A 26,170-nucleotide genomic window follows, 5' to 3' on the forward strand; every position below is an offset into this window, starting at 1 on the left:
TAAACCAAAATATCCTTCTAAGTTGCAAGTTGCAAGTTGCAGTTGGTCTACCTGGTGAGTGGTGATACAGGTCCACCTATAGACCATAAAAATGGAATCCTATCTAGATTTCCGCTGAACACCAGTTCTAATTGGTAGAGACACGTGTCACATCTACATCGCTTCATCTGAACATCATCCGATGAACCCTAGAAACCATAATAAACGGTTCTCCGAAGTCCGAATACAACCATGCAATCCCATTTAATAAACGTGTCAAAAATTGCTTGCAACAGAGACGTGTCTTCACATATTATCCGGTAAACCCGAGACACCATATTAAATTAATCTCGGAAGTCGGAACATGTCTGATGGCCGGTGGGTGCCACGCTGTTCAATGTTGATTCTTCGTGTGGGACCCAATTAAACAACTAGAGAACGCCGTGTCTGTCAATCAGATGCTTTCTTCTTATCCAAAGCCAATAGGGCAAACTCGTAAATCCAACAAACTCTCATCCTAATCCAACCAACTATTCCAGTTTGACAGATTAATTACCGAAAATCAGAACCGTTGATGAGTGGCACAAAGACCAGATTTAGTGAGAGTATACGGTTCTGATTTGCAAGTTCGATGTTTCGTCATGTGGATTACCGTTAGGTTAGTCTCTCAAAAGAGAGGGAAGGTAATGGCATTAAGTTAATTACTTAGGATAGTGAGGGTAAAATAAGAAGAATATAAATAACTAATGAATCAGTCCCGCCAAATCTACAGTTCGTGGTTTTCGGATAAGATTTTAGGAAAAATAAAGAAAATTGGAAAAATATAAGAAAGATGAATGAAAATTAAATAAAAAAGAAATAAAAATTTAGAGAAGACGAGAAACAGACGCCATGGAATTGGAATTGGAATCTCGATCGGGTCAAGCATCGAGAAGCTGGAAAGAGAAGTTCTCTTGTTTTGTTCAGAGATCTCGTCAATGGCTGCTACTGCTTATTCCTACCTTCTCTTGATCTTCGTTCAGAGTTTTAGGGTTTCTCTCTCTGTTTGACCCGTCTTTGCCTTGCTTTTATTATTGTTTTTATTCGTGTCAATTTGTACGACGAGAGCTATTGATCGATTGGTTTATTCGTCTCGTCGGTTCTTGTTTCGAGCTGAAAGCGACGAACGGGGTGGGTGATTTGCAGACAAGAGGATTTCATCGAGTTGGTCTTCTGGTTTAATAATGTCTTCTCTTTGATCGCTCTGAAGAGATATCACGTCCTACTCGAGTGATCTAGCGCGGTTTCTTCTAACTTTTAGTGGATTCGATATAACTGTGCTATCTCTGCATGGGGGTACTTTGTTTTCGGACGGATTACTTTCATTGAATTCGATCTGGCCCGGATGGTAGGTTGCTGATCTGCGAGCACATCTTCTTCCTAAGGATTCGGGATTTCCTTTTTTCTGCTTTTTTGTCAGTAGTATTGGCTAATTTCGGTAAGTTTTTTCTTCGTTTAGCAATGAAGTTGCGCTCGATCTCTTAAAGAAAGAAGAAGGTCAGTTACAAGATCGGGGAAAGTTCTCTGTCTTTGGGCTCTGTTTGTGGTTTGATCTCTTGTTCTGGCGGAAGCTATTGAATCTAGATTGTTTCAATAAGGGGAAAGGTTAGGGATAAGTTTGAGATCAAGGAAGAGAAATTGTTTTTGCGTTCAGTGTGCATGCAAAGGGATCGTAAACTTCGTATATTGATCTCTATGCCGCAGACAATATAATTGGTGTTGTTGGGATATTGCGTTTGTGATTGAATCAGTAAGAAAAAGGGAGTTGCTGTGGATATTGGAGTTCGTTTTCGTTCTACAGTACCTTGATCGTGTTGGAATTACTTCTCGGGTATTGTATCGTCTTCTACCGTCTACTTTTTAGCCGTACCTTTTCAACCATTAGTAATTGTTGGGAAGATAAATATAAAAGAGGCATCAAGGATTTCAGGCTTTGCACTTTAAGCCAGTTGAGGGGCATCCCACAAAAAATCCGGCCTTTCAGGATTTTTAGTAGAAATTTCGTCTTTTCTCAGGGCGTTGAAGTTCTTCCGATTGGATCAGATTAGTGACAGTTTTGCCTTGCTGAGATTCGAAAGGTGAATCATCTGGTTTGTGGCTTTGCACACGATCAAGGAGTTGAAAGCAGAAAGGGGAAATCCGATTTATTTCTAACGGAGCCTTCAATTGAAAATAGAGGCTGTGGGTGTTACGCTGGTCTGGAGTGCTTACTGAATATAATCAGGGCCCTCAGGATGGGGTCCTGCTTATCATTGGATGGGGGGAGCTCGCTCCCTTCTTCTCCGACATCCACTCCTAAGAAGAGGAAGAATATGCGGAAAAAGCCTGGGATGCGGAGTTCTTCCTTTGACTCGAGGAGGGAAGAGCAGCTGCATAGGATTCCTGGGAGAATGTTCCTGAATGGAGGTAGCGAAGTTGCTTCACTGTTTACCCAACAAGGGAAGAAAGGGACTAATCAAGATGCCATGATTGTATGGGAGGTACGAATCTTAGATTCTCAATATGCTATGCTATCATTTTGTTGGAACCAATTTTCTACTTTATATGGTCCGTGATCATGCTGTATGTTTGGATTTATTTCCTTTTTAATTGGAACATGGAAGAATATTCACTCAATTAATAATGCTTTATTTGGATTTGGGTTGATGCCCAGATACTGTACTTTTTCATGTATATCAACTTGTAATTTTAATTACTCTCTAATCTCTATATTTGGATTTTATTTCCCATCTGTTCTAACACTTCATCTCTTTCTTGTTGTTAATTTCATATTTTCTTTTTTACTTTTCTTGTACAGTTATGCATTCGCTTGGCATTAGAATATTATTTCCAATTTAAAATTCTGGTTCTCTTCCTTCATCTTATGATGCAAGGTTTTTCTCTAATTATGCTACCACTAGTCCAAGTTAATCTGTTCAACTGTTTTGATGATCAGGTCACTCTTTCCTTTGGAAAGATGGAGTTGATTTTGTTGTTTTTGTGTGTTGCAATCAGCCTCAGTTAGTGAGTTATGTTACTTTAGCCCTATTATTTCACTTGATATCAATACTCCTTTAGTGTAAAAAAGAAAAATATGTATATATTTATAAAGTTGAAACAGAGTATATTTCCCAGTGCATTTATTTTTGCCAATGTTGTAGTGGATGAATCTGTCAATGATGCATTTGATCATATGGAAATTAGTTCTACCCTTTGCTTCCTTGTTTATGGAGAATATCCAACTTCTCTTCTAGCACATCATCTAGTTTCTTAGTTTCCTAATATAACTAGCATGTGCAAGCTAGACAGGAAATTTAAATTCCATATTAAATATATTCCTAAAAGAATTCATCTGTATGTCCAGAATTTTGGTTCACGAACAGACACTGTTTTCTGTGGTGTTTTTGATGGCCATGGTCCCAATGGTCACATGGTTGCAAGAAGAGTGAGGGATTCTCTTCCTTTGAAGCTAAGTGCCCACTGGGAAGTAACCAGAGGTAGCGAAGATGGGTATAGAGAAATCAGCAGCAGCATCATGGGAAGTATGAGCTCTGAAGAAAATGCCTATATGCATACAGGTGGTGAATCTAGGGTATCTGTGGATCTTGAAGAAAAAGAGAAGCACCCAGAAATCTATCATACCTTGAAAGAGTCATTCCTGAAAGCTTTCAAAGTTATGGACAAGGAACTGAGACTTCACCCAAATATTGATTGTTTCTGCAGTGGCACAACCGCCGTCACATTGGTCAAGCAGGTAATATGCATCACAATCCTGATCCTAATAAATTTTAATGACTATTCTTACAATATTCTCAATGCCTTCATTGTTCATTACAGGGTCAAGATCTTGTCATTGGAAATGTTGGAGATTCTAGAGCTGTATTGGGTACAAGAAATCAGGAGAACTCTCTTATTGCAGTTCAGTTGACCGTGGATCTCAAACCAAATCTGCCAAGTACATCTCTATCCTATTTAATTTGGAACTATATCTGTTTTATTATTACCCAAAGTTCTAACTGCCTTTGTATGCTGAAGATAATAACTAGGTAACTTCCTTAATCAGGTTAAGATTCTTCAAGATTGAGTCTTAGCCAACACCAAAAAAAAAAAAAAAAAAAGAATACCAAGTGCATTTTGCAGTTCTGTGTTGCTTATGCCACTTCTATAATGCCATTTTAAAACCAAATGCTCTCTAAAGTAAGAATTCAAACTGAAAATTTGGATCAAAATCGGAGACAAAAAGGCAATTTCAAGCATTTAAAGGAGCCACTATGGAATTCCATTTACATGTTTTTCTATTTTATGAATACAAAATTTCTTCATGTTGAAAGTATAATGTCAAATATCAATATTTCTCCTTTAGTCACTTCTTAAACTTCAATATTGTTTCTAACCAGTTATTCCCCTTCATTGTGGGATATCAGGATTAAGTTTAACATTTTAAAAGATATTTTATGTGACGAACGCTAATTGATGAGGACCATAAAAGGATAATGGGATGATGTCCATTATAAATCAAGCCATACTTGTCAATGCATCTAGTTGATTTTAGGTGATAGTGGAGTGCCTAGTCACCTATGTGATAGAATTTTACAAAGGCAAACTAAATTCTAGGTTAATTATTATCAACTATAGAAGGCTATAATTTTATACTAATACACAATTTTTAAGAGAAGACAATAACGAAAATGAAAAAATTACAAGAGGATAAAAATATATTTATTCAGAGGTAGGGTGGAGGGAGGATAAAAAATAATATGTATTCACAAATATAACAATAATATTTAGCCATGCTGTGACCTCCTGTTCAAGTACTCGTGTTGCACCCCAACTTTTACTGAATAAAAAAATTTAGCCATGCTGTAATAATATTATACAATATAGCTCCTGCTATGTGATTTTTGCGGCCTAGTGCCTAGTCACCTAGACTGACGCCTTTTTATGTAAACCTTGGCATTCAGGCTAGGGTTTGGAGGGAGAGAAGATTTAATGGTAAAACCTTTAAAGAAAGCATAAAAATATAATTATTAACAAATATAGCAATAATATGTATCTATGCTGTAATAATATTATACAATATAGCTCCTGCTATGTGATTTTTGTGGCCTAGGAGGATGCCTTGTCACCTAGACAGATGCATTTTTTATGTAAGCCAGCTAATGCTGCAACTTTGGCTGGGTTAGTCCTCACTGCACCTGAAAAAGTTGGGTTATGTTGGGTTTGGTTGAAAAATATGAACCTGACTTAACTTGGGGTTGGGTTAGGGTTGAGGCCTTGGGCTAACTGACTGACCCAAAACCCACATGTGTATTCATATTTGCATAGAAATGTAAATATTGTATGTATGCATTTATGCATGTATGTGCATCAACAATCTTAAAGTTTAAAGGCTAATCCTAAGATTTTTTCAGTGTAACTTTAAGTATAGTACTCCTAAAGCATCATAACTTTGCCCCATAAATGTTCTAATGCTAAAGATGATTAACCCTAACTGACTAATCCCAAAATCTAGGAAATGAAAACATTTTATTTTAAAGCAAAAGTAAGTAATGAAATTCGGCCAGCCAGAACCTAGCACCAACCCTTGTTCCAACCATATGGGATCAACTGCATGAATCCTGTTTTGCCATTTCATTCTATTCATTTGCATGAAAAGACAGCTTAGGAACCATGTTGATAAAAGTTTGGCTAAGTTTTGATGCCAGCTTCCAACCTGATGCAACCATTCTTTATCTGGGCTTGGGACTGCCAGTGTAAGACAAACATTTGTGTAGTTAATGTTATTATCATTTGTTATCAAGGCCAAATCCTTTCTCACTTTTGTTAGCATTTAACAATACAATATATTTAACCATGTTGATATAAATTTTTATTGTTAGAATAGATAAGTAATAAATTATTGAGATGTTTGATAAAATTAGGCTTTTCATAAATGCAAAAGTATGAGCTATTATTTTAGGCATGTTTCCATTGGTATTCTTGCTATGCTTATATTCATCACTAGAGCCATGTAAGTAATTAAATGGATTTGGACTTATGAAAAGAGAATGTGTTAACTATTTTTTCTTATATTCCTTATAGGGGAAGCAGAGAGGATCCGGAAATGTAAAGGGAGGGTATTTGCCCTTAGGGATGAGCCTGAGGTTGCTCGAGTCTGGCTGCCAAATTATGATTCCCCTGGGTTAGCAATGGCACGAGCTTTTGGGGATTTCTGCCTCAAGGATTTTGGTCTGATATCTGTACCTGAGATTTTTTATCGACATCTCACTGAGAAGGATGAGTTTATAGTTCTGGCTACAGATGGGGTAAGAAGATACACCGAAATAATTGATTTCTTATTCCTTACTGTTTTTGACTCAAGTACTAGAAAAAAAATTCACAATTTTTTAATCTTTCACTAGACATTCTTGAAAAAGTGCCACCTTAAACTAGAAATTAAGAAAGAAGTTACTAATGGACAAAATTGTATTACATATTTTTAAGAGAGTTGTGAGGTGTTTTAAGTTGTGGGACTTTTAACTGTGGTGGTGTTTTAAGTTGAGAATTTGAAACAAAAGCTTGAATTCCATCTTTGAGACTAATGTCCATTAAGCAGAATAACTCTCTTTGAATTGCCATTCATACATAGTAACCTATGAACAATGTTGCATGGACTATGTTTTTCTTAAATCAGTGAGTAACGGCATTACAAGTGGACATCAGTACAAGCATTCCAGAGAGGTGCGAGGTGTGAGGTGTGACCTCTCCCATCATAGTGAAAAAACAATTACATCAATTACAACCGTGCCCAATACAATTGTTCCCTATTCACCCCTTGCTTAGAGAGTATCAATGAAAGCATTGGATGTCCTCCTCACCAATTGTATTTTCAAATTCATGATTCTTATCAACCATTTAAATTTCTTCATCTCAATTAGGTAGCCCCAAATTACAGATTCCAGCTCTTTCAACCATCTCACCACCACTTTAGGATCACCTTCTATTACCACATTTTCCAAATTCATCTCATTTGCAATCTGTATTCCCTGTAGTACCTCAAACAATTCAGCTCTAGTAGATTCTTCTACTAGGCCCGCAAAGATGGCCATCAAAATTCAATTTGACAAGTGCTTCCATATGGGGCTTTCACACTGAGATTACTTTTTCCTAAGCCTTCCCCCTTTTCTTAGGTAAACCAAAGGAATGTTGCATGGACTGTCCTAAATGTACATCATGTTTGTGTCAGCCATGCTCCAGATTCCAACACTCTACATATTCTTGAGGGATACTTCTACGGAACATTTCCCTTCTCCTAGCTTGTTTGACATAAATGAACAGCTTATATGTACATGAGGCAACATTTTAGACCCTTTTTCCGGAAGTATATACAATGTTAGAATTCAAAATGTAAGAACTATTTTAATAGTATATGCTTTTCCATAAATGTGTTAGTGAATCCATTTTTCCTCATCTTGCATAGTTAGATTCTTAAACATGTCTGATTCTAACTCCCATGTTGTAAAAGTGAAACTGCCCAAGAAATAAATCGAACCATCCCTCTCTGAATTGCTTTTATATTTTAAGACTAAAAATGTAAATTTTAGATGTATTCACTTGCTATTCTGGTCACTTGTGGAGTATTGTTACAGTGCAAGTTCATATCCTGCACATCAGTCCATTGTGAAATTCTATCAACACCAAACCATTCATTCAGTTAAAGGCATCAATTTAATCACTGTTGAACATGAAAACTAGTAGTCTAAATGTATGTGTGTTGGAATGATCAGGTTTGATTGGGTGATCACACTTTAAATGTATAATTTGCATGGTTCCTTTCTTTGGCCAGGTTTGGGATGTACTCTCAAACAAGGAAGTAGTAGAAATAGTAGCTTCGGCTTCAGCACGGTCCTCAGCAGCTCGAACCTTGGTGGAATCAGCAGTTCGAGCATGGAGATTCAAATATCCAACGTCCAAGATTGATGATTGTGCAGTAGTCTGTCTCTTCCTTGACAATGAATCAAGCAGTTCAGCCACTGCCTATCTAAAAACTAAAGAGCAGCCGTCCTCGTTGGACCAACATGATGATGGCAATGAGAACCACAAGCCGTCATCCCCAACTAGGCTGGATCGATCAGGAACAGTGAAAACCTGCGCTGAGATCCTACCAGAGGAAGGGGAGGAGGAAGGTGGTTTAATGGAGGCAACAGAGGATACACAACTACTAGAGGAATGGTCTGCGCTTGAAGGTGTCTCACGCGTGAATACACTGGTGACACTGCCGAGGTTTGTTCCTGGAGAATAAGAGAGGAGGCCACCGGAAATCGGGAAGACCTGAAAGTGACGAGGGGAAGAGAAGGGGTTAAGTTGGCTGTGGTTTTCTTTCAATTATATTAATAATATTTGCTCTATCATTATAATCTTCATTATTTTTTCTCAATTTATGGGAGTATTTATTTTTTTTGTCTTCAACTGAAAAGAAGAAAGAAATTGGTATGTAGGGGGCGTTCGTTATTTGTTTGTGATGGGTCAGATTATGGAGAGGTGGGCCGGGCTTTATTAGCGTGTCTGGGTAATCCGTTTTCTCTCTACTGTGGGTTGAATTGGAATTTTTGTGAAATCCAACTCTCCATTTTTTCTTTTCCCCTTTCCTTCTCTAGTTAGTGCGAATTGTTGGTTTTACCATTATGTTAATGATTTTATGATACCGTGGCCCCCTTTCAGTCTCTCTCTCTCTCTCTCTCAAACAGACGAACGGACAAACACACTTAACACAGGGCAGACCTTTTGATATTTCCTGCTTATGTTGAAGTTGAACCACAATAATTGATGTGAGATATGGAAATTGAAATTGTGGTTACCCTGCTCAGCATGGTCACTGAATGAAACAGCATGAAGTTTACGTTAAGTGGGGTCGGACAAAACTATGCTGGCGCATGGTGTCAATTGGTGGGTAGCTGATGATAATGACGCCGGTGGTGGTAGTTGAAGACAACTGCAAATTCCGTAGCTGTAGGAGGATTCTATTAAGAGGAATTCTAGCCGCCGATAAAAGTATTTTCGTTCAAAGTTTCAAACAAACACTACATCCATAAGTATCCTAAAAATGCTTTAGAAAAAGATAATAATTAGTAGTAAAATGTAAATCTTTTAAATGCCCCCTAAGATTTTAGGAAATTGACTTAAAAAATGTATTTCCTAGTTTTGTTTTGACAATTGATTAAATCCTCTCTGCTGGAAGCATCTGTTAACCTTCCATTACAATCTGGTCGACGTGATGTATAGAATTTTTTAAATTCCAATATTAATTTTTTGGAATCAACCACCATCTCCAAGCTCTTCTCTTAGCAGACAACCCCTTCCCCTTCCCCTTCCCTTTCATTCTCTGATACGTTATCCCCTCTTCATTCTCCGATGCAATTTCTGGTGCCTCATTCTCTTATACATGTTCTCCACCCAGCTCTAAAAGTGGCTACAAAGAATATATACCTCTCCAAAATGGAAAGAAAAGTAGGTTGCTTCTAAATTATAAAATCCCTTCCCATCATGATGATTACTTATCAGTGAAGTTCCATTTTGGCTTACTCAATGAAATAGAGAAAAAAAAAAGATGGAAGATTATGCTACAGGGATGATAACATAAATGCATTATGTTAGTTACATTTTTTTTTGGGTAGATAAAAAATTGCGTAGTTACATTTGGTATATTGATGTTTAAAACCTAGATCAGGTATGACTATACAAGCCAAAGTTTCTTCATATGACGTTGAAGGTAGCTTGTTAAATCAGCTGCTCTGTCATTGTACTGTTGTATGTAGTATAGAATTTGGGTTGGGTTGAATTTATTGAAATTTCGATAGCAGATCCAATAATAATTCCGGTCCGGGTTAACCTTAAACCCGAAGTTTTGTTGAAACTCATTGAATTGGTCAGCATCCCACTGACCCGGGTGATTGAATTGGGGCGTGGATCTGCTACCCATGAGCTGTTCCCACATCTCCACCGACGAGACATTACAGCTGCGCATTGGGAATATCTCCCTTGTTATTCATAGGGAGATGTTCCCAATACATGATGGTGATGCTCTATGGTTAGGGATGTGGGAAAAACTTGTGGGTAGCACACGAATCAATACATTCGACCCAGATGGTTAAACCGCTGACCTGCCACTTAGAAGTAAAAAAACAGGTCAGCTTCTGAGTCGATTTTTATAAAATACTATATCAACCATGGTTTTTGAGCTATTGTTAATCCAGATGGTAGGACCAGAAAAACCATTCAGACAACCGGTTCTGTTTCACCCCTGACCTGGTCTTTTGCCAAAAATTGTTAATTTGGTAAATGACCCACTGATCTGGGTGGTTGAATTGTCAACCCGTTCAACCCAGACAATTGCATTGACCATATAGCATATAGGTCCAAATGAATTTAACCCTTTTCGTTGTATGTTTTCTTGTTACTTGCAATCTTAGCGTCTGTTTGGCATCGATGCCATTGCTCCAGAAAATGATGACACATCAATGCCACGTCGGAAAAAATGATGCTTCAGGAAATGCCAATATGTTTGAAACCGTTTTTTCATAAAAAACAGTGCTCCAAGCCATGTCTTGAAAATTGAGAAGGCGTGGTTTGGAGCAATGCTGAATTTGACATTTTTTTAGATTGCAGCTCGTTGCTACCAACGAGGACATGGTGTGGACTTCCTATAATGGGTACCAGTGCTGAAGACAGATATGAAGCACTAGTACTAAACAGAAAGTGTTGTTGTTGTTCCAAGAACTGTCATGGCAGCAACATTTCCAAATAGAAAAAAAAATACAATTTTCTCAAAAAACTATGCTTCCAACTCATACATCAGCAGCACCATTTTCTTCATTTTCTCAGAAAACAGTGCTGTATATGTAACTTCGATGCCAAACATATTTACTTAAAACTTCCGTTTTTTCTCCCTTTCCTCATCAAATGCGTGCACATGATACTTGAAAATGAGCTTAGTATATTTGTATACCGGCCCACTGATTTTGAACTATCTGCTATTTATTTTCTTTAGTTAAAAATCTTGATTCACTGGTTAATACCAGAATCGCTCAAAACAGGGCAATAGTCAAAAATAGGCAGCTCTACAAAATGGGGGCTGAATTTAGAATCACCCCATATTCAACTCTTAACAATGGTTTGTGAAACAACCAAAAGGTCCTCCATTTATGATAATTAACAAAATTAATCAAGGGCATTTTGTGTTTGTAGAATACAGTCTTTGACTATTGATTGAGGGTTCCCATTTCTCAGAAATGGGGTATGCCTAAATTATCACATTATAAAATCATCTTTCTTCAAACTCAAGTGGTTCAATGCATGAATATTGTGGTCAAAATATTCTGATAACATCCAACATCATCTCTTATTCCCTACAGTAAACACTGTAACATTGTAATACGCAAAGCCAACCCATCTGATACGCCATTAATCTGTTTCTGGAATTTGGATGTGACAACCATTACTTATAAAAGCATCAATTGAAAATTTCATTAAGCAATTAATAGATAGCCATATAAGAGTAGCAACCCTATTTCATGCTGATTTTTTTTTCTTTAAAAAATGTTATTTCACAAGTTTAGTCAAAATCTATCATTCTCCTTGTGATCCAGAATAGGAGATTCAATGGAATATCTTGCAGTTGAAGACAAAAGTATTGAAAGAAACCCAACTTATATTAAAAATTTATATTTAATGATTATTTTTATGATGTATATTTTGCTTAAAGTAACAGATTTTATGAATTGTGAGGTGTGCATTATAATTTTGTAGTTGTGTGATTGTGAGGTGTATCATATAATTTTGTAAATGTGATTGTGATGCATTGCCTCAAATTAAATAAAATCAGTTAAAGCTGAAAACAAGTCATGACTTGAAGAAGACCCAAAAAAAAGCAGAGATATATATTTAGTTGAAGACATAAGATTAAAAAATGATCAATTTGAAAAATTATTTTTGTGATGTGGTTGACATTTTGTTTAAAGTGACGAATCTATTGAATTGTGAGGCAACCATTATAATTTTGTAATCCTGTAGCTGTGAGGTATCTTATAATTTTGTAATTTAAAATATGATGAATTGCCTTCAAAGCTAAATTAATAATGTTAAAGCTGAGAACAAGTCATGATTTCAAAATGACCCAAAAAAAGCGAAATCAAACCCAATTGAAAATGAAGAAAAATAAATTACTTTTTCAATTGTTTATGTGGCATGATTCATGCTTTGTTCAAATTACAAGCAATTGCTTGTGAGCTGTCTCCTATAATTTCATAATTGTCCAGCTCAAAATAGAATATTTGTCTAAGAAATTTGATGCATTTGACTTGGAACACTTTGATATTTTTCTATGAACAACTTGAGATATTTGTTTTGATTCATAGGATTAAGGTTGATATGCAGCCAGATTATTCCTTTGTAAAATGGGGCAAGTAATGAGTCGGAGTGTCCAGGATTACTGAATGCAAATCTTACCACCATGTTGTAAAATTTGCATTTACTTTGGCTCAATTTGGAATGAGTACAAATATAAATACGTAGAGTATAAAATCTTGTATTTTGTATGTATTTGTACTTTTTCAAATTGAGCCTTTAGATCTTTAGCCTGTATTTAGTAAGAGCATGGTTTTCAAAATTGGACCGGACCGAAAAATCGGGAACCGGTCATTTGACTGGTTCTGTTTTTTTCCCAAAATGGATAATTTTGGTCAGCAAACCGCTGAACCGACCGGTTAATCGTTCAAACCGTTTGAACGGTTTTGACTGTTTTTCAATTTCTTAAAATTATTTATTTATTTTTTGTTAGAACGGGCCAACCGTTTGGATTGAACGGTCGGACAGTTCGAACCGGTAACCAGACACCTGATCAGTTTGGTTTTAAAAACCATGGGTAAGAGTGCAAATGCCGGATTGAAACGAATTTGCACCTGGTTCAGTTTTACAGGTATTTTGCAAGAATACATTTTTGTACAAAAATAGGTGCAAATTCTGCTGCTTCAAAAAAACGGATGCAAACTTTGCACTTAAAGTTGGGCAATATAAAAAATCTAGATTCCAATCTTTGTTTGTATTTGTTCCCATTACAACCAAATAAATTTGATTAGAATACAAAATTTATCAATGCAAAACTAAACAAACTTTGCCTTTTTATGAACCCTAAGTAATTTGTATCTACACTAAACATATTTGAGTTTGCACTTTTATCAAATGCATGAGAGTGCAAATAGACTATGTTTCGGTTATGGTTGAGTTGGCCCCAGGTGACACGTGTCACCTTTGCGGTCACCTTATCACCTCGGCCACGTTGGCACCACGTCATATGGATAAGCGCGGCTAAGAGAAGAGAACGTCATACGGATGAGGACAACTCCATTGGGGATTAGGTCTTATCCCGAAAACCTCGGCATGCAACCTCATCCCGACAACCCCGGAAGCCTCATTTGACCAGAACACAGATCTTCGGATATAAAAAAGGTACCTCCCACTCAAGGTAAGGGATCCAACTTTCTACTTCCATACTGTTACTCTACTCGGACCAGCACCGTTCTCTAACTACTCGGCCTGATCGTCCACTTTTCTTGACTAACTTGAGCATTGGAATACCTACCCGAGGATAACTCCTCGGGCCTTTGACCGATTTCTTGGTTTCAGATCTTGGAGCGCGGCTTCGTCCTTCCACCTTGGCTCGTCTCAGTTGGCAAGATTATCTGACTATGAGTTTGGTTCAAGAACTACCTCAGATCAAGCAGCATCAGGCTGAATATAAATTCAGGTAACTTTTGCTTCATATTTGCCTTTGTCATATTTGTTTGTAAGAAGTGAAATAGAATATTGTTAATTTGCACTTCTAGTTAATAGAAATGAGATGAAAAATACAAAATTATCAAATAGGAGTGCCAACCATAGTTAAAAAAATGCAAAACTGAACCAGGTACAAAATTATAGCCAATTCAGATTTGCACTACAAACAAATGAAGCCTAATTACAGCAAAACACACAAACTTTTTGAACAAAACATTGTTTTAAATGTTATGTTGTAATTTCTTTTAACAATTAAAAAAACATATTTACTGGTTTATTCAATTGTTGTTTGTTTTAGCTTGTCGAGAAACTGGCTGATCTCTTATAGAATGAAACGTACTCAACCTCTAAAATGTTCTCAGTTTGGAAGGAGTACAAATACAAATATCTATAGTGTAAAACCTTGTATTTTGTATGCATTTGTATTATACATCTGTATTTATATTCTTTTTAAATTTTTTTTTTGGTATTAATCAATGTCTAACACCCTATAGGGGAGGGGTCGTTACTCTATTAATTGAATAATACAATATCACATCAACAGCCTCAAGTATAATAAAAAAAATTACAGCCTAATTTCTTCTTGTGTTCAAAACCCAAAATTTAACATTAGGCATTCCCGTTGAGTATTATTTTGATAATATTACAGGTATTTTCCATTTTATAAAATAAAAAATTTATTAATTAAAAAGAAAAGAATACAAAATCCACGGGCCAAACAAAACAACAGCCAGCTAAAATACAAATAGGAAATAGCCAAATAAATAAGCCCAGGCCCATCTTATCAAATAGCAATTCACCCAAGCCTCAATGGGCCAAATACAAAACGCAATCGTAATTTAAAAATCGGACTGGACATGGAACCGTTTTAGCCACCAGTTTTTGGGTTAAATAGTCTGATCCTCTGGTTTGAGTGGATAATCCATTCTGATTTAAAAAAGAATTAAAATAAAATAGCCAAAAACTATTGTTTGAGTCAACAGGTCGATGGTCTGACAACTTTGGTCAGTGGGTCATTGAACAAGTCAACGTTTTTTTAGCTTAGAAACAGTTTTAGGGTGAAACAAAACCGGTTGCCTGACCGGTTCTTGGGTCAATTGGTCTGACCATCCGGTCTGATCTGATTTTCAAAACCATGTTTTAAATAAAAACATTATCAAAGAAATAATAATTCTAAATAGAAACATATGACGTTTTTTGTAAGAAATTAATATTTTCATTAATGTTGAAATCTTTTGAATCATTACCTAGAAATAATAATTTCTATTTGTTACCATAAACCTAGCAAACAAGACAAGAAAAGATGAAAAAAAATGAAAGAACTAAGTTTGATCGAAGGATGTCTGAAGCTTGAGATGTCAATGTAGAATATGTTGTGGAGGACTTCCTGAAGTGGGCAAACCAGAAGAAAATGAACTCAATCTATAGTTTTGGAGGAAGATAATGATAGGCTAATATGGAGACTGGAGAGACAACAAAAACTGCAGGTTCTCTCAACTTTTACTTGAAACTCAATTAGAAATTGATGAGGACAGTGTGAGGACAATGGCTGTGAGAACAGTGTGGGCACCATTTTGCGATGACTGAACCCGAGTTCGAAGGGATCCCTCTATGATCTGGTCTGATGTGTCTAACTGCATTGGATCTTTGCTTTTGAACAATGCTTTTGAACCGCTGCCGACTTAGATGGTAGGACTGTTTAGTCTGGGAACCATCAGGCAACTGGTTCCATTTTATCCTAAATTTGGTCTTTAGTAAAAAACTGTTGAATTGGTCAATGATTCATTGACCCAAGTGATTGAACCATCCACTTGTTTGACCCACTCAGCGGTTTTAGTTATTTTTTATTTTTAATTATTTTTTGTTAGAATGGGCCGTTCATTAGAACCGGATGATTCAGGTTTCGGGTCATTTTTTAAAACATTACTTTTGAATGAGATGTGAAGTGCCTTTTGATGAATGGATTTTGTCTTAGTGCTTCAAAAGAAAAAAAAAAAAAAAAGGAAGAAAAACAGAAGAAGAAGAAAGCGAAGTTTCTTATTGGAACTCAAGTGGGCATACGTTTCTTAGACCGGATGCCTCTCTCTTCTTGAATATTATCCATTGTGTTTTGAAGCTTAAAATTCACCCTAGTTTTAAACTTTTTCTTTGGAGGTTATGTAGAGATTTTGTAGGAACTAGAGACAAGTTTGTTTAGATTTGGAATTGTATATAAAAACTAGTATTATGTGTTATGTGGTGCGGAATGTGAATCAATCTGTGTCATTTCTTTTTTTACTGCCTCTTTTGCAGGGGGGCTGTTTTATTTGCTAGTCTTTGGAGTATATCTGATTGTAGTGCCCAGTTTACTTGAATGGGTGATTTCATTTCTTTCTTTATCGGTATATTATTGAATGATGAACAGGAAAATTATAAATTCCTCACTTAGGTGGAAAATGAGGTTTTGTTTTACTCCTTGTTGAAACCTTGGTCTTAGGTATTACACATAAGGTTAACCAAATTCTAAATCCATGTGTATTTAATTTCCTTCCAATACATTAAATCCTTCCGAATTCTTGAGTTTGTTGATGTAGAAAGATGACCACTCGGAATTGTGATATGGTTTGTTTTATATTTATTAATACGAGGATCAGGAAATGGATTTTTTTTTTGTTTTAAAATTGATAGATTTCTTTAGTGACAATACTGAGTTATGGACCATAAACAGAGACCTGATCCTTTCGCTCAAGAATCTTCCAACAACAAAGGTATCAACTAGACCACCTGGGCTCAGATCTGCTACCGACAAAACAATATCTCCCTTGCCGTAACACGGGAGATGTTCCCAATAAATGATGATGGTGTTCTGTGGACAGAAATGTAGGAAATGTCTCTGAGTAGCAGGTCCGGAGTGGCAGTTGGTGGGTATATGATATTTTGAACCATACATACTTTTTAACATTAAAATTGTGGGTTTTGGTCCAAATGAATGAAAAAACATGTACGCCTTTTATCATAAATTGCATCAAAAAGTCCTGAACGTGTCTTAAGGCTTAAAAGGCTCCACGAATCACGAATTCACGATAAGATACTGAATTACTGATCTTCAGACAAATCACAAATGGCATCTCTTAGCTGAAGGACTCATTCTGTCACTCAAGCTCAATACAATGGTGGTCCTCTGAGTCTATGACCCGAGTACTCATCATCCAGGCATGTGGCCACGAGCCACGGGTGGTCAATGGATGAGAGATGCAGCCCCAATCCAAAACGTGATTGTCTGTTCCGCAATGAAGACAGGAAATTCTCACCTTCCTTGAAGGGAAGGATGATGTTGAGAAAGAGAAAGGTCTGTCTGTACTCTGTAATATTCATATAGGTCAGAACAACTCGACATTCCTTTCTTCTGTTTCATTCTGTTGCAATTTAATCCAAGCATGATATGGCCATGTGGGTACTTATCGCACTGTGTTACCTTGCACGCATTACTAATTAATTGGAGTAATTAAGTTACGACCCAACCATCTGCAGTGATGGTGCTGTTCCTGTTGCTTCAAACTTCAGAGTAAATCTTCAAGTTTCTTTCGTTAGAAATTGCCTCAAAAGGTCCTTTAGGGACCCTCGTGCTTCCATTCTTTCACATCAAATTGCGTGTTCTTGACTCACCTTTTGCACCCTTAAGCAACAATCCACTGAACCCATCATCGATTTTTATCTATATATACTGTTTCAGCCCTGAACCCCACCAATTGTCCAGTTGACTCTGTCTCTTCATCTTTTGGACTCTGGCCATGGCCACGGATAAAGTCTTTCTCTGTCTTGTATTAGTTTGCGTATTCCTGAGATTTGAACTCATTGGAGCAGCTCCTGAAGGTGCTCTCATCACAGAACTTCCTGGTTTTGAGGGCACTTTTCCTTCCCAGCACTACTCGGGGTAAGATGAATTTCATTTGTTCTTTTGCTTTATTTGGGTTTTAAATTGTTGATGTGAAATTTGTGTTTTTTTTTTTTTTTTCTAATTCTTGTTTTGAAGGTATATAACCATAGAAGAGAGTCATGGTAAAAAGCTGTTCTACTATTTTGTTGTTTCGGAACGGAATGCGTCGAATGACCCTGTTGTTCTCTGGCTTAATGGTGGACCGGGATGCTCTAGCTTCGATGGATTTGTGTATGAGCATGGTAATCATTCTTTGACAATTTTCTTGTTTCCTAGTAATTTTTGAAACTGGACTAGAATTTTGTTTTATTTGTAGTCTGAAGGTCCTTAATGCTCAAATTTACCATTCCTCTGTCCATCAAGTAATGTATGCTTTCTTAGTTGTTTAAGGGTTGTTAATCTGATTCGGGAGAATTGGTGAAGATCCCTTTTAATCTTACAAGTCTTCTTAGATTGACGATAACATGGTGAAAATGAATCCATGACGGTACTGTTCATTTATGATTAAACTTGAGTTGGTTTTGCATCTGGGTTGTACAATTCAGTGCTGCAATTCAGCATAGTTGAGACATGCTGGGATTTCCTTAAACTGGAACTGAGAAACCATTGGGCCGCTTTGGTTTACCCTGCTGGTTTTGACCTATCTGTTAGCAAGGACCTTTCTTTCCACATCATTTTATGTCCCAATCCTTTATTTGGAGAATTGAGGTTGTTTTCTGTCAAAAGATCAGACTAACTTGTCATAGTGTCTGCTCTAATTTTGCAGGCCCATTCAATTTTGAAGCAGGAAGTACACCTACAAGCCTTCCAAAATTGCATCTTAATCCATATAGCTGGTCAAAGGTTAAAATTTTATTTTTGTTTAATAACCTCATTTTGTTTGCTCCATTAAATATGAGTGTCAGACTTCATGAACTATCTGTGTTTGATCTTGATGATAAAAAAGAGTTCATGTTTTAGGAAACTGTTGTTTCTATACTAGAACAATCTAAAGAATTTCCAATCTCTCCTCATGGATGTTTGCATTTCAGGTTTCCAATATTATCTATTTGGATTCACCTGCTGGAGTTGGATTGTCTTACTCCAGAAATAAGACTGACTACCGGACAGGAGACTTAAAAACTGCATCTGATACACACACATTTCTCCTCAAGGTACTCTTCTAACAAAATGGTGAAGTTTTATGCTCTTGGGGGGGGGGGGGGGGCTGGACCCTGTCCATATCCTTCAATTCTTTCAGTGCATAGTTGATGAAACATTATTTAGGGTGGTTAATTTGAGACAGATACTGTTAAGATATGCATTTTGATTAAACAATTATTACAAATTTGGAAATTGGTATTAAAATTATACATAGCCATGCCTTTGTATTCTCTGATCTGTGGGTTGAACATGTTGGACAGCTCTATACATTGCATTTTAACACTTATGCCCTGCTTACTAACATAATGCATACCTGAAATGGATATATTTCCGTGACTTTCTATATAGTGGTTTGAGCAATACCCTGAGTTCCTTTCAAACCCATTTTTTATTGCTGGTGAGTCATATGCTGGAGTGTATGTGCCTACTCTTGCTTCTGAAGTTGTGAAAGGTATCTTATTCTTTAAGCTGATTTTATGAACCACTCTATTTTATTTATTTATTTGTTTGAATTAAAACTTCATGCATAACTTTAGCACTCTTGCAGGAATAAAAAAAGGATCAAAGCCGATCCTAAACTTCAAGGTATGACCTTTTGTCTACTACACATCTGTAGTATCAAATCTGGTTATTGCTTAGTCAGCTTGAATGACATTCATTTGATACAGGGTTACATGGTGGGAAATGGGGTCTGTGATAATGAATTTGATGGTAATGCTCTTGTACCATTTGCACATGGGATGGGCCTTATCTCAGATGAATTTTATGAGGTGGGTAGAGCAATCATTATGACAGTTTTTATTATATACTTCTTAGTTCACCATAATAACTATATGTAACCTACTAAAGAACTATGACTGTTGCTCTGAGAGTCATGAACAAATTGACGGTACAATTGTGCAGGAGGCCAAAAATGCCTGTAATGGAAGCTATTGGAATTCGGCCACTGCAATCTGTGAAGAAAAGCTTGAAAAAATTGATAAGGTGACTTCTTTTTAAATTGTCAAAAATTTTCCATGAGCTCAAAACAACTTTATCTTTCATTGAGGTACAGACTGTTAATATCTGATTTATATCCAGGCTATTGCTGATCTGAATATCTATAACATCCTTGAACCCTGCTACCACAGTCCAGAGGCAGCAGATGAAGCAGCTGGCAACATCAGGTTGCCATATAGCTTCCGGAAGTTAGGTGAGACTGAGAAGCCTCTTGCTGTGAGAAAAAGGATGTTTGGCCGTGCTTGGCCACTTAGAGCTCCCATAAGAGATGGATATGTTCCAACGTGGCCACAGCTAATGGACAGTGGAAATGTTCCATGCACTGTAAGTTTCTTATATTTAATATCTTTTGGTTGCTTAAAATATTAATGGAATTCTATAGTCTTTCAATGTCACAAGAAAGAACTCAAACTCAAGACAGTGGGTTCAATCTTTTTTTCTAAAAGAAAGTAAACAAGAGTTTCCTTTGGGCTTAGTTTGGAAGGAGTACAAATACAAATATGTACTATGCAAATACATAGAAAATAATACAAAATATAAGGTTCTGCACTCTACAAATTTGTATTTGTACTCCTTCCAAACTGAGCCTTGATGTCTAATTTTCCTAAAAGAGGATTAAGAACCCAGAAAGTGCTAAACCAAATAGAAAAACTGACACCATGCACAGTTTATAGGTTATTCTGCAATCTTTATCTGATTAGCATGGTGAATCAAATCATGAGTTGTGTACCTTTTCTTTGTATTTTTTGTTGTTGGAGAAAACTTGATATAGATGCTCTTATTCTATCTCCAGGAATCTTCCCCATGTCATTATTTAATGCTTCAAATCTTAGTCTCATATATCAAGCATCCATATTATGTACTACCAATTGCTTTTACAATAAACCTTTTCTAAGTTGAGATCCTTTTTCATTTATGACACTAGAACACCTTTAGGTGCATTTTATTGTTATCCTTCTACCATACTAGAAACATTGGCATCTTTTTTCTTCTATATATATTTGCAAGGCCTAGACTCATCCATTTATTGGATTAGAGTTGTGAACCTTTGGTCTTCCATGAGTAGTTGCTTACTGGTGTTTGTTTTGTTTCCATGAAACCACTTCATTTTATTGGCTGCTTTAGATTATTTGTGATGGCATAAACATAATTTCTGGGTTGCAGTTAGTATTAGTGAAAATTAAGCTGGACTAGACAGATTTAAGTATATTAACCACTTAAATTTTCATTTCCTTGTTCCAGAATTGGGTTTCAAGTGTTTTCTCGACACCTTTCCAACTAGGCATGCAAGTGTATATGTGAAAAGACTTGGCTATTAACCCAACTTAGAAATGCCCCATTTATTGATAATAGGGATTGCCGATTAACAAAATAACCCTAGCTCCATATTACATTCTTGAAATCTATGATGAATTTGTTTTTAGTCAACTGGATTATGAATAAATGGTTCTTGAATTTGTTTATTCTCTCTCTATATTTTCTTAACATTATAAATTTTCATCAAGAATTGTTAAAATGTAGGACGATGAAGTAGCAACTTCATGGTTAAACAATGAAGAAGTCAGAAAAGCAATTCATGCTGAAGAGGTAGAGTTAAATATTAAATAGTAATTCGTCTCCGTTTCATCATCTACACATCAATTTTGAAAGCAGTTATTATATCTAGTGATTTTCTGTTTATTTCAGGTATCAGTGGTCACATGGGAATTATGTACAGGGAAGATTGAATATTTTCATGATGCTGGAAGCATGATCAAGTATCATAAAAGCCTCACTGCTGGGGGATATTGGTCTCTTATATTCAGGTATCTTGTAAAGAAGATCCATAGCAGAATTCCTGATGCCAATTTGTTTAATTCTGTACACAATGTCAGTTTCTCTTTCACCATCGACAAGGTGTTCCATCTTTGAATTGTTATACTGCTATGGTCATACCCATGAAAGCCAATTTACTTATCCTAAGTGATTTAGATGATAGCACAGCTGAAGAATGAACCAATTAGAATATATAACTATTTTCATCCTATTGAACAGAGTGGAATGGTGGAACAGGATTCATGTCCATATAGTTGGGACAAAGCTTAGTTTAGTTAATTGAATTAGCATATTACTAGTTAATGATGAATTAAACAGCATCCATGCCAGATGCCACACCATATTTTGGGAAGAAGGATCCATATTGCATGTTTACATAGACAGTTGCTATTTATGATAATTCCTTCATTGTTCATCATCAAAATCAATTGAATTTTTTGTTATATTTTAAATGTGATGATAAAAAATAAAGCCTGATAACAGGAAGATAAATCCTATATGGAGTTACACACAAGGCACATACTATTAACTTTTCTTAGCTATACCACTACTACTGTAAATTGGGTTAAAATACCATGAATGAACCTCCTTATGTTAAATGGTGAGCAGAGCCTATATTAATTTAACTGGTATATGGGTCTAGATGTTTAGAAATCCAATAAATATGAACAGAACAACTGTCAAAAACACTGAGAAAATGAAAAAAGACAGACCAACGGCTCCAAAGAATTGACATAAAGTGACTCATACTTTTAGACAAGTACTTGAAGATTTGAATATAGGGGAAGAGAAGAGTTTGTCTTCTATTTGTTGAGGCAAAGGCTTCAATACAGAATTTTGATCTCACAGTTAATTCTTCTTGGAGAGATTATATATTTAAAATTATACTTACATGTTAATGTGCTTCTAGTTATACATATTCTATCCTTGTTGATTTCAGAGGATTAATTTTTCTTTTATTAGAGAAGTACTTGACCACTTGACCACAAGGGAAGAGAATAATGTGTCTTCTATTTGTGGAGATAAAGGCTTCAATACAGAAGTTTGATCTTTCAGTTAATGTTCCTTGGTGAGATGGTGAGATTAAATATTTAAAATTGTACTGGACATGTTCATGTGCTTCTGCTTATAAATACCCCATCCTTGTTGATTTCAGAGGACTAGTTTATCTATTTTTATTATGTAAACACTTGCCAACACTAATCTTCAAGTATAGATCAAGTTACCTTATTTAATTCATTTTAGTTCTGAAACATGCTGAGAGAAAATTTTCTAGAGAATGTACTCCACGCCAATACCTTTTTGTGATTGCTATTTTAGATATGCACCTAGCATCAGAGTTTTTATATTATTCTATTTGAACCTTTCCTCTGGTTTGGGACCTTTGGGCATGCTTTACTGCTTATGTGATTGTTATGCTTCATTGCAGTGCACCTTTGGAAGTGTTTATTATCAAGAATCCCATACTTGTCCTATTGTTATTGAGAGCATGATGATAAAAGCCTTTTTTCATGTGTGTAGTGCCTTTTATTTTGGCTTGTATTCTTCTGTGCTAATATATCAAATTGAGATCGTCTCTGTTTGTGCAATTGGCAGTGGTGACCATGATATGTGTATTCCATTCACTGGGACAGAAGCATGGACCAAATCACTAGGATATGAGATTGTGGATGAATGGCGACCTTGGACTTTTAATGAACAAGTTGCTGGGTATGTTTTATCACTTCCTCTTTATAAAAAATTGAGTTGTTCATTCTTTAATTATGAAAGATGAAAATGGTGCACAATAGCTTTCATATTAAACCACTTTGTATCATATCAAAACTGTCAAATTGTGCTTGTAGTTTAAATTTGATCACCAAATCAATGTATGCTCATAAGAAATTATGCTAATTGCCTATGATAATTCATATGATTAGGTTCTCTAACAATTAGAATATTTGATCTTTTGCAGGTATATCCAAGGCTATGATAAAAACCTTACATTTCTCACAATAAAGGTCTGTACATGCAAACTGCCTGATTCATTATCTTATATTGATTCTCCATAAAAAAGGCCATTTCTCAGTGCTTGTCCCAGCAATCACTGAAGACAGGCCTATCCTCTGGCATTTCTAGCATTGAGGTTTTGCCATTACATCAAGCATAGGCCCCTTATATGATTCTCCTTAAGCATAGAAGAATTAAATTCTAGCATTTAGTGTCTTCATTGAATATGGATATCTTTTTTTCTGATTGATATTACTAGATATAGGTATTATCTTCTCTTTTAGAGTTGGGGTCAATGTACTTTATGTGGAAATTTGGAGAGAACTGTGGACTTCCCGTTTTCAGATTAGGTTACAAATTCGGCAGATAAAGGATTATTATCCAATATTGGTCCCTGCTATCTGGGGTCTTAGTAGGGGTTAATGGCCAAAGATTTAAGGGATCACTCTCAGATAAGTTTACAATATTGATACCTGCTATCCACTAAGTGGCCACTCTTTAACTAAAACCCATGTTCTCATGCTTGTTAGCCCAAAATTTTATCATTGCACCAAACAATGACTCCTTCACAAATTTCTACTGAAAATAAGGAAATATTTTGGAATTATTGGCATATTTATAAGCAATACCACTGACCGAACATTTTAAAGAACTGAAAAGTAGATTTCTGCATGTTCACAATAAAGAAATGAATAAATATATCATTATTTAGAAATGCTAAAGTAATTCAGTCTCTTGTCCAATTTTGAGCCTTTATCGTCCAATGTTGTGATTAAATTCCTTTCTATTGGTGCAGGGATCTGGACATACTGTCCCTGAGTACAAGCCACAAGAAGCATTAGCCTTTTATAGCCGTTGGTTGGAAGGAGAAACAATATGAAAGAAACTGTGAAAAAAAATTCATTTTTGATTTTTTTTTTTTTTTTTTTTTTTTTTGGGGGGGGGGGGGGGGGCAGTGCACTAGTCCCTAGCTTTCCACTTCTATTTCCATTTTCTGTGATGTCTTAAGAGAACTTCATTAATAAGGCTATTACCCAATGTTGGTCCCAGCTATCTGGGGTCTTGGGAGGGTTAGACTGAACAAGTCCCAATCTTTGGCATTTTATTTTTGCACAAAGTGACCATTCTCATACTTGAACCAGTGCTCTCATGTTTGTCAACCTAAGATTTTACCATTACACTAGTACTGGCCCCTAGAACTTTATTAACAAGGATATGGCAATAAAACCATTATTTTATGATAATCAGTGGATTTCATGTGTAATTTGTAAGTTTGGAGTTTATGTGCACACATGTATTGCTTGCATTGTAGTACCTTGTTATTACTTAAGCCACATTTTGGTCAAATACTATGCTTGAAAATGTGGGAAAATCATCTTCTATTCTCTCTTCACTTAATTTCTCATTTAGAACTAATTAAATACAAGGATTCTAAATAAAATATTGACATATATTGAAAGCCTGATGAAGAAAGATAATATTAAAATTTAAAAATTGAACTAAAACCAAAATCGTTGAAACATTAAGTGAACTTGTTATCTTTATTCTCCTTTTCTTTTAGTCTTCCTTCATTATCTTTTTTATACAAATTGCTTTATCATTTTGGTGTCAAGTTAGTTGGCTGGAAATTATAATTAGGCATGTTTTTGTTAAGATTCAGAAAAGTGCTCCTTCACAAGAGTAGGAGCTTTCAACTCAGTAGATTGGTATCAGACTATAAAGCCCAGATACAAATAAACATAATTATTACACAAACATGGAAAAGGAATACAGGTATACGACTCTCCATTTCCGAAAATTTTGGATACGGATATCCCATGTAATATGCTCAATTATATCACGTGTTTATGGTTTAATTTGAAGCTCAGTACCATTACTTAAGACATGTATTGCCAAATTAAACTAAATTTCTAGCATGTGGAGATGTCTTTATAGTATAATTTATTAAAAACATACAATGTGATATATAATTTATCATAGGTGTCAGTTTGGAAGTAATTCCAATATACAAAGGTTCCAATTTGAGGTCTAAAAAAGCTTCAAAAAAATGGAGATCTAAAAGGTGCACCCTCTTAGCCTAGATGAGTTTTGTACCCCATTTCAAGAAATATTGAAATATAGTGGGTGAATGAGTGTAGTGCCTGATTATGATGTCCACAAATGCAAAAATCGAAGTGGTGTTTATACTTAAGTTTTGATCTTTCAACTATGATTGTGTAGTCTTAGAAAATTCTCCAAAATTTTTAACAACAAGGTTTGACCTTTGTCACGAATTTGGGTGATGATTTCCACCCAAAATAAGTCTGGAATAATGATAGATATATTGGCTAATAGATCTTGTTGAATGGGGTTAAAAACCCTAGCAAGATTAGTCTCACAAGGTTAGGTTAAATTCAACAATGAAGAGTTGGAGAGAATCTTGCTCTTCTAATCGAGTCCAAATACTAGAACCTTTCTAACTATACATCTCAGTCAAATCCTAATAACATTAGACTATCTATT

At 35.8% G+C, this 26,170-nt stretch overlaps 2 protein-coding genes across 5 annotated transcripts; both read left to right on the forward strand.

Moving 5' to 3' along the window:
• The first annotated feature begins 793 nt into the window (after positions 1–793).
• Positions 794–8,678, forward strand: LOC148873182 (putative protein phosphatase 2C 33). Of its 4 annotated transcripts, none has more exons than XM_088964407.1 (6): positions 816–1,366; positions 1,478–2,498; positions 3,362–3,751; positions 3,835–3,952; positions 6,079–6,302; positions 7,823–8,678. In XM_088964407.1, exons 2-6 carry the CDS (start codon positions 2,253–2,255, stop codon positions 8,276–8,278), a joined length of 1,434 nt encoding a protein of 477 aa, XP_088820533.1. In that variant the 5' UTR covers positions 816–1,366; positions 1,478–2,252; the 3' UTR covers positions 8,279–8,678. The 4 variants fall into 4 exon arrangements, with proteins under 4 accessions (XP_088820532.1, XP_088820533.1, XP_088820535.1 ...); XM_088964409.1 differs by having other exon boundaries at positions 857–1,366; positions 2,954–3,751; XM_088964406.1 differs by having other exon boundaries at positions 794–2,498.
• Positions 8,679–16,772: 8,094 nt separating this feature from the next.
• LOC148873183 (serine carboxypeptidase 1-like) lies at positions 16,773–24,912 on the forward strand. The gene is made up of 14 exons (XM_088979040.1): positions 16,773–17,719; positions 17,819–17,964; positions 18,489–18,565; positions 18,754–18,876; positions 19,214–19,316; positions 19,413–19,450; positions 19,534–19,635; positions 19,769–19,849; positions 19,946–20,188; positions 21,386–21,451; positions 21,551–21,669; positions 23,276–23,389; positions 23,634–23,679; positions 24,465–24,912. The coding sequence occupies exons 1-14, from the start codon at positions 17,577–17,579 to the stop codon at positions 24,546–24,548; spliced, it is 1,485 nt and encodes a 494-aa protein (XP_088835166.1). The 5' UTR covers positions 16,773–17,576; the 3' UTR covers positions 24,549–24,912.
• The last annotated feature ends 1,258 nt before the right edge of the window (positions 24,913–26,170 follow it).

Source organism: Nelumbo lutea, chromosome 1 (assembly GCF_056320005.1).
Source record: "Nelumbo lutea isolate HS-2025 chromosome 1, American lotus-T2T, whole genome shotgun sequence".
NCBI classification, from domain to species: domain Eukaryota; kingdom Viridiplantae; phylum Streptophyta; class Magnoliopsida; order Proteales; family Nelumbonaceae; genus Nelumbo; species Nelumbo lutea.

What these genes read in the sequence shown, in the direction of transcription:
- LOC148873183 (XM_088979040.1), top strand. Translation starts at nt 17,577, where the DNA reads ATGGCCACGGATAAAGTCTTTCTCTGTCTTGTATTAGTTTGCGTATTC. An exon ending in AGCCGATCCTAAACTTCAAG is followed by an intron (nt 19,451 to 19,533) that starts GTATGACCTTTT and finishes CATTTGATACAG; the next exon opens with GGTTACATGGTGGGAAATGG. An exon ending in TCTCAGATGAATTTTATGAG is followed by an intron (nt 19,636 to 19,768) that starts GTGGGTAGAGCA and finishes ACAATTGTGCAG; the next exon opens with GAGGCCAAAAATGCCTGTAA.
- LOC148873182 (XM_088964406.1), top strand. Translation starts at nt 2,253, where the DNA reads ATGGGGTCCTGCTTATCATTGGATGGGGGGAGCTCGCTCCCTTCTTCT. An exon ending in CCGTCACATTGGTCAAGCAG is followed by an intron (nt 3,752 to 3,834) that starts GTAATATGCATC and finishes TGTTCATTACAG; the next exon opens with GGTCAAGATCTTGTCATTGG. An exon ending in TAGTTCTGGCTACAGATGGG is followed by an intron (nt 6,303 to 7,822) that starts GTAAGAAGATAC and finishes TTCTTTGGCCAG; the next exon opens with GTTTGGGATGTACTCTCAAA.